The following is a 16,674-nucleotide window of genomic DNA, read 5'->3' as shown; positions in this document are numbered from 1 at the left end:
AGACGAGATTTGGGTGGGGACACAAAGCCTAACCATATCACTAAGGTTTGAAAATAAAGGTTTACAGGGCTCCAGGCTTCCCTTTTCTTCAGTTAAGCACCTGCCTTGACCATTTTATAGAACACAAGGTGAGTGAGGTATTGTCCTGACCCTCCAGAACCAGGGAGAGGGTAAGAGAAGTGAGGTGCCCAGGATGCAAAATTTAAGGAAGTAGCACTCCCTGCACCTAAGAAGCCCTCACTTGCCAAGCCCTGGTCCCAGCCCAGGTGTACAGTCTTAAGTAGAAAGAGGCATAAACAAACTAGTCTAATATAACAGAAGGCATAAGTAGAATCTACAAAGGTGTAGTTGAAACACAAAGAGGAAAGGGTTCATTCTTCTTAGGAAAACATTCTTCGGGGTTTTCAGTAAATGTCTTCATTGTATTTTTTGCTCTTTTCCCATACCAGCAGAAAATGTACTTTTTTTTTTTTTTTCAAAATGGAGGTCTCACTATGTTGCCCAGGCTGATCTCAAACTCCTGGGCTCAAGCGATCCTCCCGCCTTCACCTCCCAAAGTAAAAAGTACTGTCTTGAGCCCCTGGATACCGTCACTATGGCCTGACACCATGGCATTTACCCTGCAGGCTATGGAGAGCACATCCTAGTCTTTAGGGTCTCATTACATAAGAGGAAAGCGAAGTCAGCTGGGCTTATTGAAGGAACAGAGTCACAAGCCTGGGCTGAGGCCCGGAAGCATGGTTAACTCACCCTTCTGCCTTTCACAGTTGTGAAACCCAGTGGGGTCCACCTCAAGCTGGTGCTGAGGTTCTCGGATTTCGGGAAGGCCATGTTCAAACCCATGAGGTAAGTGACTGCCTTCCTCCTTTCCACACCCAGTTGGGGTGGCCCTGGGAAGATTTGGACCAAAAACTAATAAAAGTGACCTAAAGTCTTTCTGCCAGTTATTCAGAGATTCTCTAATCTGCCCAAGCACAGAACTGTTTGGGGTGATAATAATAATAATAATAATAATAATAATAATAATAATAGAAAATACTAAGAGCTTGTCTTTATCAGGCCCTTACTATCATCTATGCCACACAATGACCTAAGTTGTGTCCTTGGTTCACGGGCAAGCTTATGAGCCAGATACTCTTACAATGTCCACTTTACAAATAAAGATACTGAGGCTGAAAGAGACCATCTCATCCCAATCTTCCAGCTGCAAACAGCGGACCCAGGATTCAAACCCAGGCATCTGGGTTGCTAAGTTCACACTCCACCACTTTAATTGATCCCCACTTTTTTCCAGGGAAAGCACTCTCTTTTTGACATCAAAAAGTTTACAGACTTGTATACCACAATACTTGTTTCAACTGAAAAACTAGACAATCAAGAAAGGCTACTAGGAAGTCAATTACATGTTTACATTAATTTATATTTTATTCATAACAACAGCAACTACATGCCTTGAAAATTTTGTAAAACATAGAGATGAGTGAAATAATATGTATTTAGTCCTTAGACAGAGCTTGGTGTGAATTTGGGTTTCTGGCCCCCAGAGGATCTGCAGCCCATAGGTTAGGGTCTCCTAGAGTTCGGCCCCAGTGCCTTAGCCCAGGGGAATGCTCCTCCTTGAGATGATGAGGTGACCTGCAGAAAAGAAAATCGCCCCAAGAGGGGCCACGTTACCCAAGTCATGCTTTCCTCCAGAATGTGCTTCTTCCAGTGGAATACAATTAGACTGGCAGATTCCAAACCTTCAGCCATTCAAGGGGAGGCCCATTGAAAGCCCCAGTAGATGGTTCTAAGGGCAGGGCCTACTTGAATAAGCACCGAATAAAGAGTTTCAGTCCCAACTGCTTTGGCGAAAGCACCTCCTTAAAGAAGGGGTTGGAGTGGATCAGCTGCACGTTAGATTCACTTAAGGAGGCTTTAAAAATCCTTATGCCTGAGTCCCACCCTCAGGGAGTCCAGTGGACTAGCTCTGGGGGCTCTCCCTGTGATCCCAAGGCCCAGGCAACCTTGAGAACCACTGCCGTATAAAGAGTTCCTCTGCTGGGCACGATGGCTCACACCTGTAATCCCAGTACTTTGGTAGGCCAAGGCGGGTGGATCACCTGAGGTCAGGAGTTCGAGACCAGCCTGGCCATCATGGTGAAACCCCGTCTCTACCAAAAATACAAAAATTATCCAGGTATGGTGGTGCGTGTATGTAGTCCCAGCTACTCGAGAGGCTGAGGCAGAAGAATCTCCTGAACCCAGGAGGAGGAGGTTGCGGTGAGCTGAGATCGCACCACTGCACTCCAGCCTGGGCAACAGACGGAGACTCTCTATCTAAAAAAAAAAAAAAAAGTTCCCCCATTTTTCCTATGTGAAAGATCCCAAATCCTAGTTGTTAGATCAACTTAAAATTCTCCAGAAATGTACATGAGACAATTGAATGTCTGCTTATATTTATATTGATTTTAAAATCCCATCATATAAAACAGTATATAGATTTAGAAATATTGCTTTTGTCCTCCCACTATAGATTTTACTTGTCAAAAATCTGGGGAATTGGTTGTCATCATCACTTAGAGTCAAGTTGGGGGTGAATGTCAAATCAATATTAACTTATTTCCCCACTCCCCTCCCCCATCACCACCATCAACCTGTTGTAACCAGTTACACTAGGCAGTAAAACCAGCGCAAAGTCAAGTCATTCCAGGTTAATGTATCTGTCCCAAACAAAATAAAGTGGTTGACTAACTATGCCAGGACTTGAATATAGAGACTCCTTTCCAAGGGACAATTTCAGGAGAGACCTCATCTTGTATTCAGACATATAGAGTACTAAAATATGTAAATAAATACATTGTGTCCCTTTGAAATGACAGCTATAACAGCAAATACACATGGCAATTAGCAGAGGTTCCACAAGTAGACATGTGACTCTTTGGCACAATGCTCAGCTGAACACAAGAGTCACCAGTGAGGTTCTGGTTGTCATAGAGTTTAAATTATTGTTACAGTTAGTCGAGCACATATAATATATACTCAAAAGACAGCCCCAGTTAGAGAGAGGCAACCTAAGGAATACTGATAGAGAAACAGGAGATGTTAATGAGAAGCATAAAAGTAATGATAAATCTGCAAATGCACCACAAATCACCAGGTCCATAGATTCTGTTCTCCGAGCAAAATTTTTATGTGGCACAATAGGATGTCTCTAATATATATATATATATTTTTTTTTTTGAGATGGAGTTTTGCATTTGTTGCCCAGGCTGGAGTGCAGTGGCGCTATCTCGGCTCACTGCAACCTTGGCCTCCCAGGTTCAAGCAATTATCCTGCCTCAGCCTCCCAAGTAGCTGGGATTATAGATGTGTACCACCACACCTGGCTAACTTTGTATATTTAGTAGAGACAGGGTTTCATCATGTTGGCCAGGCTGGTCTTGAACTCCTGACCTCAGGCGATTCCCCTGTCTTGGCCTCCCAATGTGCTGGGATTCCAGGCGTGAGCCAATGCACCTGGCCGGATGTCTCTCATTTTTTAAAACTGGAAGCTAATATGCAATGGATGAGCTCCACTCTCAGTTCTTTTGTATCAGGGAGGAAAAACTGCTAGAACCTGTATGTAGCATTTCCTTTGCAGGAAAATAAATTAACATAACGCACAGCCTAATACATCTCTGCCTGGTCAGTTAAAACAAATACAGGCAGGCTGGGCACGGTGGCTCACGCCTGTAATCCCAGCACTTTGGGAGGCTGAGGCGGGCAGATCACGAGGTCAGGAGATCAAGATCATCCTGGCTAACACGGTGAAACCCCGTCTCTACTAAAAATACAAAAAATTAGCCGGGCGTGGTGGCGGGTGCTGGTAGTCCCAGCTGCTCGGGAGGCTGAGGCAGGAGAATGGCGTGAACCCGGGAGGCGGAGCTTGCAGTGAGCCAAGATCGAGCCACCGCACTCCAGCCCAGGCGACAGAGCGAGATTCTGTCTCAAAAAAAAAAAAAAAAAAAAATACAGGCATAGCTCGCTGTATCTGCGTTTCACTTTATTGTACTTTGCAGATACTAGGTTTTTTACAAAGTGAAGGCTTATGGCAACCCTGCATCAAGCAAGTCTATCGGTGTCATTTTCCCAACAGCATGTGCCCACTTTGTGTCTCTGTGTCACATTTGGTAATTCTCACAATATTTCAAACTTTTTTTTTTTGAGACAGAGTCTCACTCTGTTGCCCAGGCTGGAGTGCAATGGTTCAATCTCAGCTCGCTGCAACCTCCGCCTCCTGGGTTCAAGCGATTCTCTTGCCTCAGCCTTCCAAATAGCTGGGACTAAAGGCGCCGCCCACCACACCTGGCTAATTTTTGCATTTTTAGTAGAGACGGGGTTTCACCGTGTTGGCCAGGCTGGTCTCGAACTCTCGACCTCAGGTGATCCGCCCACCTCAGCCTCCCAAAGTGCTGGGATTATAGGCATGTGCCACCATGCCCAGCTAATTTTTTCTATTTTTAGTAGAGACGGGGTTTCACTGTGTTGGCCAGGCTGGTCTCGAACTCCTGGCCTCAAGTGATTGCCAACCTTGGCCTTCCAAAGTGCTAGGATTACAGGTGTGAGCCACTGCGCCTGGCCTAAATGTGTGTTCTGACTGCTCCAACAACTTGCTGTTCCCCCAGTCTCTCCCAGTCCTCGGGCCTCCCTATTCCCTAAGACACAACAATATTGAAATGAGGCCAGTTAGTAACCCAACAAGGGCCTCTAAGTGTTCACATGAAAGGAGGAGTGTCATATCTCTCACTTTAAATGGAAAGCGAGAAATTATTCAGGAGGCTAGTGAGCAAGGCACGTTGAAAGCCAATAAGCCAAAAGCTAAGCTTTTTGTGCCAGTTAGGCAAGTTGTGAATGCAAAGGAAAAGTTCTTGAAGGAAGCTAAAAGCACTGCTCCACTAAACACACGAATGATAAGAAAGCAAAACAGCCTCATTGCTGATATGGAGCAAGTTTAAGTTATCTGGATAGAATATGAAACCAGCCACAGCATTCCCTTAAGCCAAAGCTTAATCCAGAGCAGGGTTCTAACTCTCCTCAATGAAGGCTGAGACAGGTGAGAAAGCTGCAGAAGAAAACTTGGAAGATAGCAGAGGTTGGTTCACCAGGCTTAAGGAAAAAAGCCATCTCCATAACATAAAAGTACAAGGTGAAGCAGTAAGTGCTGATGGAGAAGCTGCAGCAAGTTATCCAGAAGATCTAGCTAAGATCATTGATGAACGTAGCTACACTAACAATAGGTTTTCAGTGTAGATGAAACAGCCTTCTATTGGAAGAAGATACCATCTGGGACTTTCCCCATAGCTAGAGAAGAAAAGTCAATGCCTGACTTCAAAGATTCAAAGAACACACATGTATACATATGTAACAAACCTGCATGTTGTGCACATGTACCCTAGAACTTAAAGTATAATAAAAAAATAACAATAATAATGATAAAGATTCAAAGGACAGGCTGACTCTCTTGTTAGGTGATAATGTCGCTGGGAACTTAAGTTGAAGCCAATGCTCAATTACCATTCAAAAAATCCTCAGGCCCTCAAGAATGATGCTAAATTTACTCTGCCTGTGCTCTAAATGGAGCCACAAAGCCTGGATGACCACACATCTGTTAACAGCATGGTTTACTGAATATTTTAAGCCCACTGTTGAGACCTTACTGCTCAGGGGAAAAAGAAAAAAAAAAAGATTCCTTTCAAAATATTACTGCTCATTGGTAATACACCTAGTCACTCAAGAGCTCTGCTGGAGATGTCCGAGGAGACTAATGTTGTTTTCATGCCTGCTAACACAACATCCTTTCTGCAGCCCACAGATCAAGGAGTCATTCTAACTTTCAAGTCTTACTTTTTTTTTTTTTTTTTTTGAGACGGAGTCTCACACTCTCGCCCAGGCTGGAGTCCAGTGGCTCAATCTCAGCTCACTGCAAGCTCCACCTCCCGGGTTCATGCCATTCTCCTGCCTCAGCCTCCCGAGTGGCTGGGACTACAGGCGCCGGCCACCATGCCCGGATAATTTTTTGTATTTTTAGTAGAGACAGGGTTTCACCGTGTTAGCCAGGATGGTCTTGATCTCCTGACCTCGTGATCCGCCCGCCTCGGCCTCCCAAAGTGCTGGGATTATAGGCGCAAGCCACCACGCCCAGCCAAGTCTTACAATTTAAGAAATACGTTTCATAAGGCTATAGCTGCCACAGTTAGTGATTCCTCTGATGAACCTGGGCAAGGTCATTTGAAAACCTTCTGGAAAGGAGTCTCCATTCTAGATGCCATTAAGAAAATTTGTGATGCGTGGAAGGAGGTAAAAATATCAACATTAACAGGAGTTTAAAAGAAGATTGATCTCAATCCCCATGGATGACTTTGAGGGGTTCAAGACTTCAGTGGAGAAGGTAACTGCAGATGTGGAAATAAAAGAGAACTAGAATTAGAAGTGGAGCCTGAAAATGTGACTGAATTGTTGCAACTGCATGATCAAACTTGAACAGATAGAGTTGCTTCTTTTTTTTTTTTTTTTTTTTTTTGAGATGGAGTCTTGCTCTGTTGCTCAGGCTGTAGTGCAGTGGCACAATCTAGGCTCACTGCAACCTCTGCCTCCTGGGTTCAAACAATTCTCCTGCCTCAGCCTCCCAAGTAGCTGGGACTACAGGCATGCGCCACCATGCCTGGCTAATTTTTTGTATTTTTAGTAGAGACAGGGTTTCACCGTGTTAGCCAGGATGGTCTCAATCACCTGACCTTGTGATCCGTCCACCTCAGCCTCCCAAAGTGCTTGGATTACAGGCATGAGCCACCGCACCCGACCAATAAGGAGTGGCTTCTTATGGATAAGCAAAGAAAGTGGTTTCCTGAGATAGAATCTACTTCTGGTGAAGACGCTGTGAACATTGCTGAGATGGCCACAGAGGATTTAGAATATTATGCAAACTTAGTTGATAAAGCAGCAGCAGGGTTTGAGAGGACTGACTTCAATTTTGACAGAAGTTCTACTTTGGGTAAAATGCTATCACACAGCATTGCGTGCTACAGATACATCTTTTGTGAATCGATGCAGCAAACTTCATTGTTGTCTTATTTTTAAAAGTTGCCACAGCCTCACCAACCTTCAGCAACCACCACCCCAGTCAGTCAGCAAAAAGATTATGACTTGCTGAAGGCTCAGATGAGTGTTAGCATTTTTTAGCAATAAAGTACTTTTTCCATTAAGATGTATACATTTTTCAGACATAATGCTATTGCATATGTATTGGACTCCAGTATAATAAAACATAACTTTTATATGCCTTGGGTGGGGAACCAAAAAATGTGCATGAATGACTTTATTGCCATATTTGCTTCATTGTGGTGGTCTAGAAGCAAATCTGCAATATCTCCAAAGTGTGTCTATACAAAAATTGTTCCAATTAGCCAGCTTTTTTCCCAAATACAATGCAAAACCCTCCAACATTCAGTGGCAGGACCAATTTTATCTATTTTTATACCATAACAAAGTGTAATCTACATTTTTATAAAATTCAGTCCAAAATCTAAAATACTATCATTTTAAAATGTATCTCTTGAAAAATTATGCGTTTTGTATTTTTCTGTAAGTAATTTAAGGCGAACACCATTTTTTTTCTGATTAAAGAGAGAATGTAGAACTTTAACTTTGGAAAATAAACATTAGGAACATAAAGATTTATATTTTTAAAATGTAATGTATACAATATAATGTGCAATGAGACGTGCATTAGTGCTTCTCAAAGTATGAGAAGCACTGATCTAAAGTAAAAACAACCTCTGAATTTAAAATTACTTATCTTACATCATACAAAAATGAGAAAATGTTTTAGAAGACCCTAAAAGGTGTCTGAAAGATGATATGTTCCTACAGATGGGGCTCAGGAATTAAAACGAGACTGGGAAGAGGGATTGTCCCTGCTAGCCTGGACATCCAGTGATGATGATGAGAAGCTGGCCAGGCCTGAGCACGGAGGGTTGTGCTGTAATGGTGGCTGCACCTTTTAAAATAGAATCTCTACTTTTGGCAGCACCTCACTGTGGTTTCCAGGACTCACTCGTGTTTTTTGGCAAAATGCACAACACGGTTTAAATTGCCAGTGCTTCTTATTTATAGATTTCTGCAACACTACGTTTATTTACATCTAAATCGCCTTGCAGTCGTTTCAACAGTCCCACACAGTGGATTATAAAATTATTCGAAGATCATCTTCTTCCATGTTTATTAGCCTCAAGGCAAAGTCAGCCTAGAGGCCAGAACTCACACCACAAGGCCCTTAATGATTAAAAAGCACTTTCATGAATGTACACACCCAGCAGGCCCCACCACTCTCAGGCAGCCTGGTGCTTTTCAGGAATTCATTAGAGATTTAATGTATATAAATCAATATCCTCTGCACCAGCTGCCCCCAGCCCTCATGATCCGGCTGTGTTTCTCTGAGGGGATGATGGTCCACGTATTTCCCCCACACCCCCCTAAGACCCAGAACTTTTCTGTTCTTCAACCCCAGCATACTAAGTTGCATTTCTGGGCCACTTTTCCATTACCAATTCCTGGCTCATACCCCATCTTTCTTCATCCTTGGACATCTGGATCTGCACTACCTCTGGTTCTGCTAACCATTCCCCTCTCTTCTGTTTATACCTGCAGAAGAATGTCTATTTCTTCCCTCTCAACTGCTGGGTTTTGAAAATAATCAGCCACTGTCACCAAAGCTTCTTAAGCAGGAAACTTGGTATTGGTGGTGCCTGCAGGACAGTGTCTTGCAAGAAGCCTGTCTCCTCCCACTTTGCTTGTCTTCTCCTGGCGAAGGGAGCCACAGGCCATTCCTGACTTGCCGTGCCATCGCCTGTGTGTACATGAAAAGCATAAAAGCCCGTTTTCCTTTCTCGCTGGTCATGCTCATCAGCTCTCTTCTCAGGCTCCCAGCTGAAGTCTGAGTCCAGGGCGTGATTCCTTCCTTCCTTCCAGACAGCAGCGAGATGAGGAGACACCAGTGGACTTCTTCTACTTCATTGACTTTCAGAGACACAATGCTGAGATCGCAGCTTTCCATCTGGACAGGTAGGGTCTGGCCCCATGGAGATGGCATTGCCTATAAGGACCAATCCTCTGGGAGGGGTGGCTAGACAGACCCTCAGGTGGGAACTCCCTGGCATTTCTTCCTTCTGGCTTTCTATCTTCTTCGTGCCTCATCGTGGTGTCTTTGAACTCAAAATGTCCCATGCAACCCCCCAGGTTGAAAAACACAAGGCCTTTTAATGAATGCAACGAAAACAACAATTTACAAAGAACACGCTTCCCGCCATGCTGCTTGGGGCAGTTGCTCTAGTTTCCTGATCTGAGAGCGAGGAGAATGCACCCACTCCTATTTATCCAAGGAGTCTCACTGTTATGATATTAGGTGAAAGCACATTCCTAAACATTCCACTCCCTCTATTTGCTCAGTCATTGCTACCCAAAGTGTGGTCTGTAGCGTCATGGGCACTTCCAAGAAGCTTTTTAGAAATAAGGAATCTCAGCCCCACCCTAGAACCACTCAATCAGACCCTGTATTTGAACAAGATTGCCAGGTGACTCACAGGAACATTAAAATATGAGAAGCACTGACCAAGAACACAGTTGGGATGGTGGGAAGGTTTGCCCAGGAGGCTTGACGGAATAAGGATTCATTTTCAACTCCATCTCCACTCCTTTAGACCTAGGTTTAAAGGCCCAGTGTTGACCTGGGCACTACCAGCTCAACAGTGCAGAGTCACGCCTCACTGGCCACCCTCCTGGGTACACCAGCCAATTCCTAATGTGCACTGGCCGGGGGACAAAACCCCTCCTCCTCACTCCCTGATCATCCCTCAGATGGAACAGAGCTTCCTCTCTTGCAGGATTCTGGACTTCCGACGGGTGCCGCCAACAGTGGGGAGGATAGTAAATGTCACCAAGGAAATCCTAGAGGTCACCAAGAATGAAATCCTGCAGAGTGTTTTCTTTGTCTCTCCAGGTAGAGTACTGGCCCGAGTGATATTCCGGGTCTGAGTAGATCGTAAGCCAGAGTGTCCACCCCTCCATTCATCAGTGGCCTGACACCCTGCTGCTAGCACTATTCATTACTGGGATGGGCGTATGAAGTTGTAAGACACTCCCACCATGGTCTGCCTGACCATAACACAAGATGAACTGGATGGGAAAGGTTGTGTTTGAGATGCTACCTAGTCTGTGTGGGCATTGACCCTACAATGCTGGCCTCCCCGGAACCAGAGGTTATCCACCCAGGGTAATAAAGAGTGTTCTACTCATAAGGATAGAATGCAGTGAGGTTGGGACATTTGAAAGCAGGTACCCAGGAGGTTCAGCTTAGTAGCATTCACACCCTCACTTCTGGAAAAGTCAATGTTTCCTTCTTCTTCTGCCTCTTCCCGAGCTGTGAGTTCAGGGTTTCCCTTCCCTCCCAGTGGATTTCCTAGGCCAGGAAGATGTCATGCCTCCAGAGCCCTCCACTTACTCCTTCTCCTCTCTCCTCCCCATCCTCCAGCGAGCAACGTGTGCTTCTTCGCCAAGTGTCCATACATGTGCAAGACGGAGTATGCTGTCTGTGGCAACCCACACCTGCTGGAGGGTTCCCTCTCTGCCTTCCTGCCGTCCCTCAACCTGGCCCCCAGGCTGTCTGTGCCCAACCCCTGGATCCGCTCCTACACACTGGCAGGAAAAGAGGAGTGAGTTGGTCCCCAGGCCACACAGCCCAGTCCTTGACAGTAGCCACAGACCCTGTACCAGGGACTTGTTGCTAGCTTGGCTTTTGAATCTGAAAAGCTGCCTCAATACTCCTTTGCCCCATTTCATATTGATCCTGGGATCAGCAGGCCTGGGTCTGTTCTCTCCCTTTAGTTCATTTATTCAGTTCTAAAGAACCTTCCATATACCCAACACTAGGTATTATGGGATACAGAAATGGAAGACTCAGACTCTCTCCTTGAGAAGCTCCTTGGTCTAGTGGGGAGAACAGACATGTAGCCAGATCACGAAAACACAGCACAGCACTTGCTATAACCAGGGAGCACACGAGAATCCCATGGGAGGGACACCTGGTTCCCTTGAGCAAGCCCTGGGAGACCAAGGACCTCACTGCTGTATCCCCAGGACCTAGCACCCTCCCTGGCACATAGCAGGTACTCCACACTAGCTGACTGAGTGAATCGATCCATCAGTCAAGCCGTCATGATCATAGTGGGAAAAGAAGTAACCAGGCAGAATTTCTGGAGGACATGACAGATGCTAAGGGACTCTGTGAAGGCTGAGAAGAGCCCTCGGATGAAAATGGGCATCGGAGCATTGTAGGCAGAAAACCATGTGTGAGAGAGAAAGGGCAGGAACAGCCCATGGAGGTGCTATGAGTGGCGCAGGGTCCAGGAGGCTTGGTGAGAGGGACTGTGGAGGGACGAGGAAGCAGGTGAGGGTCACTGCCTCCTCCTTTCCTGCCTGCCCCGACCTCTACCCTCTGTATCCCAACCATGGGTTTAGTGTCCACCAGGACTTAAAGTACCCAGGACCTTCTCACCACATAGAATATGCAGCCTTACGCGTCCTTGCCCAGGGCCTTTCTGAATTTTAGAAGCTGCCACCAGCCCAGGGCAGGATCAGGGAGGCAGGGATTGGGGGGCAGGGGGAGGTGCGGGGAGACCCCCGACACCCTGCCATCTTGGCTTTTCCAGCCCCAGGACTTCTTCTCCCCCTCAGGTGGGAGGTCAATCCCCTTTACTGTGACACAGTGAAACAGATCTACCCGTACAACAGCAGCCAGCGGCTCCTCAATGTCATCGACATGGCCATCTTCGACTTCTTGATAGGTAGGTCCCCACACGCAGGCCCCCAGCAGAAGTGGGCTCTGCTGTGTGGCTGGGGTTCCCCGTGACCTTGAGCACAAACTTACAAACTGGTTCATGAGGACTGAGTAACTCTGCACCTCCCACAGCCTCAGAAGTGGCGGAGGTCCCAGAGGACAGAAGGTAACAGGCTCCCCTCTCTTCAAAGAACTGGAAGAAGCTCAAGGGTCGTCACTCATAAGGCAGGCATCTCACCCTGCCACGGGCCTGAGTGGGCGTCAGATTGGAAGTTGTATGTTCACTTCACGAAGTGAGGGGAAACCAGGTAGGAAGGGAAGAAAGTACACAAATATGTAGCAGGGAGGGCCTCAGGCGAGGCCACGGACACACAAGACTAGTAATTCCACCTTCCAGGTCCACAGGGACTTCTAGGGAGACACTTACGAAGGTGGCCATCACACAGGAGCTTAGGTCGGAAGCAAGTCAGACAGCTGGCTCATCATCGTGCCTTTCAGGAAGTTTAGCTGTGTCTGTTTACTATAACCAGGCTCAGCTGAGGCTCTCTGGGCTGAGGAAAGCCAATGTCCATACATACACGAGGTGCAAAGGTGACTTTCTGCACATTCAAATCTCTGGCCAAAGGCTGGGGTAGGGGCAGGGGCAGGGGTGAAAGCCTTAGACTTGAAACCAGTCCATTTAGGGTTTGCTTGTTTCGCTTCCTTCTCCCTCCTGCGGCTGCTTCACTGATGGCCCTGAGGAAATGACAGTGTGAGGCCCAGCTTCGTTCAGATCCCTGCCTCTCAAGTGATGACAGGCCTCCGTTCCCTGGAGAGAACTCAGGTCAGGAGCACCTGTCCCCCTGGCCTGCTGGTTCCAGCTAAGTCCTCCCCTCCTTCACAGGGAATATGGACCGGCACCATTATGAGATGTTCACCAAGTTCGGGGATGATGGGTTCCTTATTCACCTTGACAATGCCAGAGGGTGAGCTTCCCCATGTGTGTTCAACACTCCCCTCTCCCAGATGTGCTGCTCTGTGCAGCCAGCTGCTCAGGGGAAACAGACGCCCTGCAAATGAGGGCCTCCACCACCACGTGCCTTGTCTCCTTCGAGCCCGGCTTCTTCCATTTCCTTCTCTTTACCTTTGCAAGAACCACTTGATCCTCCTCCAGCCTGAGAGCACTCGTGTGCCCTCTAGTGAAAGAGGGTGAGGTTTTCGAGAGCAAGGTGCATCCTCAGTGGCTGGCCCTCTGCAGCTAGTGAATGAATGAAGGACTGCTTAGCTCTAACATCTCTGTACAGAGGCTTTTGTGATCTGACTGGGGAGAGGGGCTGGAGAGGCAGCTGCCATGATCCCTGGCATTTTACCCCAATCTCTGATTCACAAAATGCTGAGAGGAGAGAGGAAGCCTCAGGGGAATGCAAAGGATGCTGCCGGCCACCCATAAAAGCCTGTTTCTCCTCCTAGGTTCGGACGACACTCCCATGATGAAATCTCCATCCTCTCGCCTCTCTCCCAGTGCTGCATGTAAGTTTTCCTGCAGCAGATAATACGGGCAAGTAACAGTTGTGACCCTTCATGCTGCTTGCAGCCGAGGTCTGAAGGGCTTCATCAGTTTTCACTGGTCCAGGACGTAAGTGGGTAGAATGACATGAATCACCTTATTTCCTACACATTTGTGCACTGCATGACATCTCAGCCAATGACAGACTGCATATATAACGGTGGTCTCGTAAGATTATATTAATAATATGGTATTTTTACTGCATTTTACAGTTTTACTATCTTTTCTATGTTTATATACACAGCTATCCACCACTGTGTTGTAAAGGTTTGTAGCCTACAAGCAGTTATCATATAGCCTAAGAGTGCAGGAGGCTACACCATCTAGGTTTGTGTGAGTACACTCTCTGATGTTCACACCGTGACAAAACCTGCGCTTAAGGATACATTTCTCAGAACATATCCCCATCACTAAGCGATTCATGACTGTACTACAACTATCAAAATTTCCCCCACAACGTTTTGTCTTTTTCATCCTTCCACATAGGATGAATTAGGATTTAATCCTTTAAACCTTTCAATTGCCAACTTTAATCGTTGACCCACTCAGATAATCACCTATTTTTGCAGTCTGCTGGGTTTTGATATTACTAATCAGACCTCTGCTTTGCCCAGCATTCATATCGGCTCATAAATATTACTACTTGATCACCATCTAAGCAAAACCCTGATTAAAGTCCTGTAAACCTGTGCAGACTGGAAGAAGGCACGAAGGCCCTTGCTTGCCCACCATTTCTCTAGAGAATGTCTAACTTACTTCCACACTTCTCCAGTGTTTCAGCCAGGCTTGTAAAATTGACCACCTGCTCAGCTGCAGTATGCAGAGCTAATTATAAATATGATATTCACACCTAGCAAAAACATCTCATTTGTTTCCAGCTGGAAAACTCGAAGCAGAGCATGAGTATTCTTCATCTATGTCTTAGGTTAATTTAAACATGCTTCCCTCTGGCCTCCCTTCCCTGCCTCCGGAGCAGGACTGGATGAGCAGTACCTGTTTTTGACAAAAGTCAATTAAGCTGCTTACACATCAGAGTCCAGGTCAGATTCCCACATAAAAAGAAACTGAAATCCTAAAGATGGGTCCTACCACATTTTCATCTCTGTGATTTTAAAATCTGACACACAGAAATAAAGTTAGCAAGAAACAACTTAAAGGCTGGCAGTACTGGGGGATATTGAGACAGCAAATAGCTCATCAATTCACCTACTAGAAACTTCTCCCATTAGCTTTAAATCTCCTTGAAAAATCCTAAGTATCACTTTGGTTTTGATTCCCTTAGTGTTGTCAGAGAAAATGCATACAGCCCAGCATCACCATTATTAGAGCACAAATGGCTATGCAGGCTCTTGACCAAATCGCAATTGGGCAAAGGACTGCAGGATACTGGATTTTGCCTTTCATTTGTTCCCTTTTTACCTGGTTTCCATTAAAATGTGCCTGAGAAGACACAAGGAGAGGCGCCAAGAGTATCAGCTACAACAGCTGTTTGTGGGGAAAGAAGGTCAGGCAAGTTATTTTCTTTACATTTGCTTATTTGGTTCCTATAACTTTGTCTTTTCAGGATAAAAAAGAAGACACTTTTGCACCTGCAGCTGCTGGCCCAAGCCGACTACAGACTCAGCGATGTGATGCGAGAATCACTGCTGGAAGACCAGCTCAGCCCTGTCCTCACTGAACCCCACCTCCTTGCCCTGGATCGAAGGCTCCAAACCATCCTAAGGACAGTGGAGGGGTGCATAGTGGCCCATGGACAGCAGAGTGTCATAGTCGACGGCCCAGTGGAACAATCGGCCCCAGACTCTGGCCAGGCTAACTTGACTAGCTAAGGGCTGGAAGAGTCCAGTTTCAGAAAATACGCCTGGAACCAGAGCAGTGGACTCGAGTGCCGACCCTGCGTCCTCACCTCCACCTGTTAATGCTGGGAGTCAAGTCAGCTAGGAAGGAAGCAGGACATTTTCTCAAACAGCAAGTGGGGCCCACGGAACTGGATCTTTACTCCTTGGTGCACCGCTTCTGTCGTGCATTGCCTTGCTCCGTTTTTCCCAAAAAGCACTGGCTTCATCAAGGCCACCGATGATCTCCTGAGTGCACTGGGAAATCTGGGTATAGGTCAGGCTTGGCAGCCTTGATCCCAGGAGAGTACTAATGCTAACAAGTCAAATAAAAGGACATCAAGTGGATACCTGACTTCTCCGGATCCTTATTCTATCTACAAGTCAAAGATAACTCCTGGTCCAGACAAAACACCTGGCCTATCATAAGCTGACTAAAAATCTGCACTTTGGGCCAGCACAGGCAACAGTAACTCTGACAGGTTCAAATTAGACCTCACACTTTCTACTCATATTCTAGTCACTGGCCCCATCTGAATCAGTAATCCCTACTGCCTGGTCCTGGAGTAACTTCTTAGAGATATTATTACAAGTGGCAAAAATAAAAGAGGGATTTGCTAAGAATATCAGAAAAGGAGTGTTCCAATTTGAAGAGTATTACAATTGAAATAACATCAAATATGTCACACTAAGCAGCCAGTAACAAAATAAATAATTACAATGAAGGAAAAAAAAGGAAAGTCCTCCAAGGTCAGGATGGCATGGGAACAGGCCTAGCAGGGACACAAGCCTGGAGTAAGGCAGGAAAAGAGCCAAGGCTGACCACAGCCCACCAACCACAATCTTCTTCCCTAAGACCCCAGGATTGTCCCCGGCCCATCCCCAAAAGAAGAAAGGGGCTATGTGGAAAGGTGAGGCCCTCTAGATGCCCCTCCCTGTGACGGCTGGCTCAAAAAAGACTAAGTCAGGTTTTTTATTGAAGCCTCCCTTAGAAGAAAGTGTAGTAGGGATTCCTTGTCTCCTCTACCTTCTCCCTACTGACTTGCTGATATCTGAAACTCCTTTTAATAGGAGGCTTTGTTTCTTATTCCATAATTAATAACCGAAAACACAAAGGACAGTAAGGTCTTCATTCCATAGAGTGACTAGTCAGTCAACAGAAGTAAAAATGCCTCATTTCATCAAATCAACTTTTCCAGTAAAGGCCAGAGTTCAAATACTGTAAGCATGAGAGTAGAATGGAGCTGTCACTAAAGAGAGTACAAGGTCAAGAACCAGAAATGTCTCCAAGCTTTCTGCAGTGTGAGCAAAGATAGCCTCAACTGGACAAATAACACTTCTGACCCCGTGGTACCCCCACATGACTGGTATGCTGCCCCTGGACTTTGTGTCTCTCTAAAATCACTACCATTCACTGAGATCTGACCAGGTGAGGCACTCAC

The 16,674-nt window shown here is 46.1% G+C and overlaps 2 protein-coding genes across 4 annotated transcripts in view; one reads left to right on the top strand and one right to left on the bottom strand.

Annotated features, from left to right (window-relative positions):
• The window catches only part of FAM20A (FAM20A golgi associated secretory pathway pseudokinase), a 64,012-nt gene extending 48,432 nt beyond the window's left edge, over positions 1-15,580 (top strand). The window contains exons 4-11 of the mRNA XM_003808935.6: positions 768-846; positions 8,989-9,081; positions 9,900-10,015; positions 10,547-10,727; positions 11,749-11,858; positions 12,735-12,816; positions 13,301-13,360; positions 14,962-15,580. Of these exons, the coding sequence (XP_003808983.4) occupies positions 768-846; positions 8,989-9,081; positions 9,900-10,015; positions 10,547-10,727; positions 11,749-11,858; positions 12,735-12,816; positions 13,301-13,360; positions 14,962-15,226 (986 nt within the window). The 3' untranslated portion in view covers positions 15,227-15,580. The remainder of the gene's footprint in view (positions 1-767; positions 847-8,988; positions 9,082-9,899; positions 10,016-10,546; positions 10,728-11,748; positions 11,859-12,734; positions 12,817-13,300; positions 13,361-14,961) is intronic.
• The window catches only part of PRKAR1A (protein kinase cAMP-dependent type I regulatory subunit alpha), a 39,824-nt gene continuing 24,539 nt past the window's right edge, over positions 1,390-16,674 (bottom strand). For 2 of the 3 annotated variants that reach the window (XM_063599350.1, XM_063599351.1), the window contains exon 11: positions 1,397-1,635. In XM_063599350.1, coding sequence (XP_063455420.1) covers positions 1,595-1,635 — 41 coding nt within the window. In that variant the 3' untranslated portion in view covers positions 1,397-1,594. Of the gene's footprint in view, positions 1,636-16,674 lie in introns of all 3 variants that reach the window. The other variant, XM_063599349.1, reaches the window with a different exon arrangement.

Source organism: Pan paniscus, chromosome 19 (assembly GCF_029289425.2).
Source record: "Pan paniscus chromosome 19, NHGRI_mPanPan1-v2.0_pri, whole genome shotgun sequence".
In the NCBI taxonomy this organism is placed as follows: domain Eukaryota; kingdom Metazoa; phylum Chordata; class Mammalia; order Primates; family Hominidae; genus Pan; species Pan paniscus.
Note: the sequence above shows the minus strand (reverse complement) of the source record. Positions and strands in the feature narration are given on the sequence as shown.